The sequence below is a fragment of the Eimeria necatrix genome, genomic scaffold, assembly GCF_000499385.1.
Source record: "Eimeria necatrix Houghton genomic scaffold, Enh_scaff1251, whole genome shotgun sequence".
NCBI classification, from domain to species: Eukaryota; Apicomplexa; class Conoidasida; order Eucoccidiorida; family Eimeriidae; genus Eimeria; species Eimeria necatrix.
Genome location: NW_013654890.1, coordinates 7385 through 9515, shown reverse-complemented (window position 1 = coordinate 9515; position 2131 = coordinate 7385). Strand labels below are relative to the sequence as shown.

The 2131-nt window shown below is 49.4% G+C and overlaps 2 protein-coding genes across 2 annotated transcripts; both read right to left on the bottom strand.

The window, feature by feature from the left end:
- Positions 1-645: 645 nt before the first annotated feature.
- ENH_00067100 (SAG family member) lies at positions 646-693 on the bottom strand (the record flags this gene model as incomplete). Its single annotated transcript, XM_013584144.1, has 1 exon — positions 646-693. One exon carries the CDS (start codon positions 691-693, stop codon positions 646-648), a length of 48 nt encoding a protein of 15 aa, XP_013439598.1.
- A 9-nt stretch (positions 694-702) lies between these two features.
- On the bottom strand, positions 703-1877 carry ENH_00008660 (SAG family member; the record flags this gene model as incomplete). The annotated part of the gene is made up of 4 exons (XM_013584143.1): positions 703-811; positions 914-1308; positions 1394-1554; positions 1754-1877. 4 exons carry the CDS (start codon positions 1875-1877, stop codon positions 703-705), a joined length of 789 nt encoding a protein of 262 aa, XP_013439597.1.
- Positions 1878-2131: the final 254 nt, after the last annotated feature.

Below are 2131 nucleotides of genomic sequence, written 5' to 3'. Positions count from 1 at the left end.
AATATCGGCTATATAGAATTTGAATTCTGAACTGCTGAGATGAAGGCGAAGGCATCCTGCTGGAAAGGAGACGCCGGAATTCCCTTGGTTTTCCGATATTCGCCTACCTCCACAGGATGGACTTCCCAGTGGCATACGGAAGCGGAATAGTAGAGTCTTCTCCGCGGAGACATAGCAGATAAAGCTTTCTTTGGAAAATAGTGTCCCGATTCGGAAATCCCCAGCCGACTCGGTGAAAGCATACAGCGCAACTGGGACGAGTCCAAGACACTTTGAGCAGCATTGAAGCGCGTCCTGGCAGTTATTCCCTCATATCCACGTTCAAATATAAACATAATCACTGCTGATGGAGCTCCACAATCTGGAACTCTGCTCTCGTGCTTTCTCACTGCACTGCGGCTTCCCACCTTCAGTTGGCTTCCCAACTTCAGTTGGGTCTCAACGCGGCGACAACGCTGCAAGGGTGGTTCCAGATTGCCATACGGCCACCTATATTTGCTGAACTCTACAAATACTTTAGTACTATGTGATTGTCAGGCTTAAGCATATGCTTAGATTTGTGAGACCGCTCTACCAAGTTGCCATCACGGAATAGAATTTCAGCAGCAAATGGAAGAAGGTTTGGTGCCGTAGTTGGCGTCCAACTCAACTAGATGCAGGCCTTTTCAGACCGCGCACCTGTCCAATTGGCATTTCAACACGTCACACTGCTACCATGCCAAGTGCGAGGATGAAAACGCCCACAAGTTTTGGGAGTGCGACAGATGCAGAACCTGTGAGGGAGGAGACGATCCCGTCCCACTGCTGTTGCCTGAGTGCAGCAAATGACGACAGATTCACAGAGCTCAGCTAAATCGACGGCAATTAGAACACTGCGGGCCGCTCTGAAGTGAGTGGGACTGCTTCCTCTTACGTGAATGGAGCGGAATCTTCATCTGCAAGAGCATCAGGCATTGTCTTGCAAATCAATGCATAGCCATATTCTGAGGTCGCGTCACCATCAGCCTTTGCGAGTTCATCTGCCGCAGTGCTTGTTTTTTTAGTGCACGTCACGACCCGGCAGTCTACAGTGGCACTGGATGCGGGGTTGTAGAGAGCCACGAAGGAAGCGTTGTCTTGTTTGTCGTACAGGCCGTTGGCTTCGCTTTTTGAAGGCGGAAGTCCAGTGAAGTTTTTGAACGCTCCCTTCCAGGAGTCGACTGTGTCTTTGCATTTCGGTTGTGCATCAGTGAGAGATTTGAATGCATACGTTCCATCCTTGAACGGATTCTCAGCCTCTGAGTTGCTCGGAGCCTTTGTTGTTAGGGTCTGTGGAGGAAAAGAAAGTAGATAAAGAGCGCGGCCAAAATAATCTTGCTCAATGATGTCCCTCGAGGTGTGCCCTGCAACTTACTGGTATCAAGTATTCACAGAGCTTCCGCCATTCGGTATTTTCTTGTAGACCTCCAGTACCCGGCGTCGGTAATGTGTTTGGTTCTGAGGCCTGTGTGAAGTTGGACAACCCAGCTACTTCTCGAACAGCGTTGACCTCGTCGAGGCATTGGGCACTGTCGCCTGCAGCTCATGCATCCACAAGGCGACCCCAGTACAGGTGGGTCATTCAAATATATAGATGGGAAGGGAGAAGCATGTTAGAGACCGACGAGCCACGCTCAGTTGTCCATATGAGGTAAAGTCCGGCAGATCCAGTTCGAAACACACAGACCCAGGTTTTATTGATAATTTAGGGGAAACGCAACCGCTACTCGCTTACTAGTGGTTGCAGTATATGTGACAGTGGTCGTTTTGGACTGTTGTGAGCCGCCCAGTATTGGGGCGCTAAGCACTAGCAGGGATGTGCTGAGAAGAGCGCCGATCCTTGGCAGCATCATCAGCATGAGGACTTCCACGAGCTTCACCTTGAAACGAAGCAAGATTAAGAAGCTAAAAAAATTATCTGCAAACTGAATTCAATGGAGGGCTTTGACAGCGTGCAGTTGTATGGTCCTTCCTTGCGTGAAATGTTGGTGGCAGTCGTTCACAAGAGCAGGCACAAGCGAACGTGTTGCAAGGTCTGATTCGGCAGATCTTTGCAGCCTGAAGCATGCTCAACAAGTTCTTTAAGAGGAATATGAACCAACAAATGTTAGAT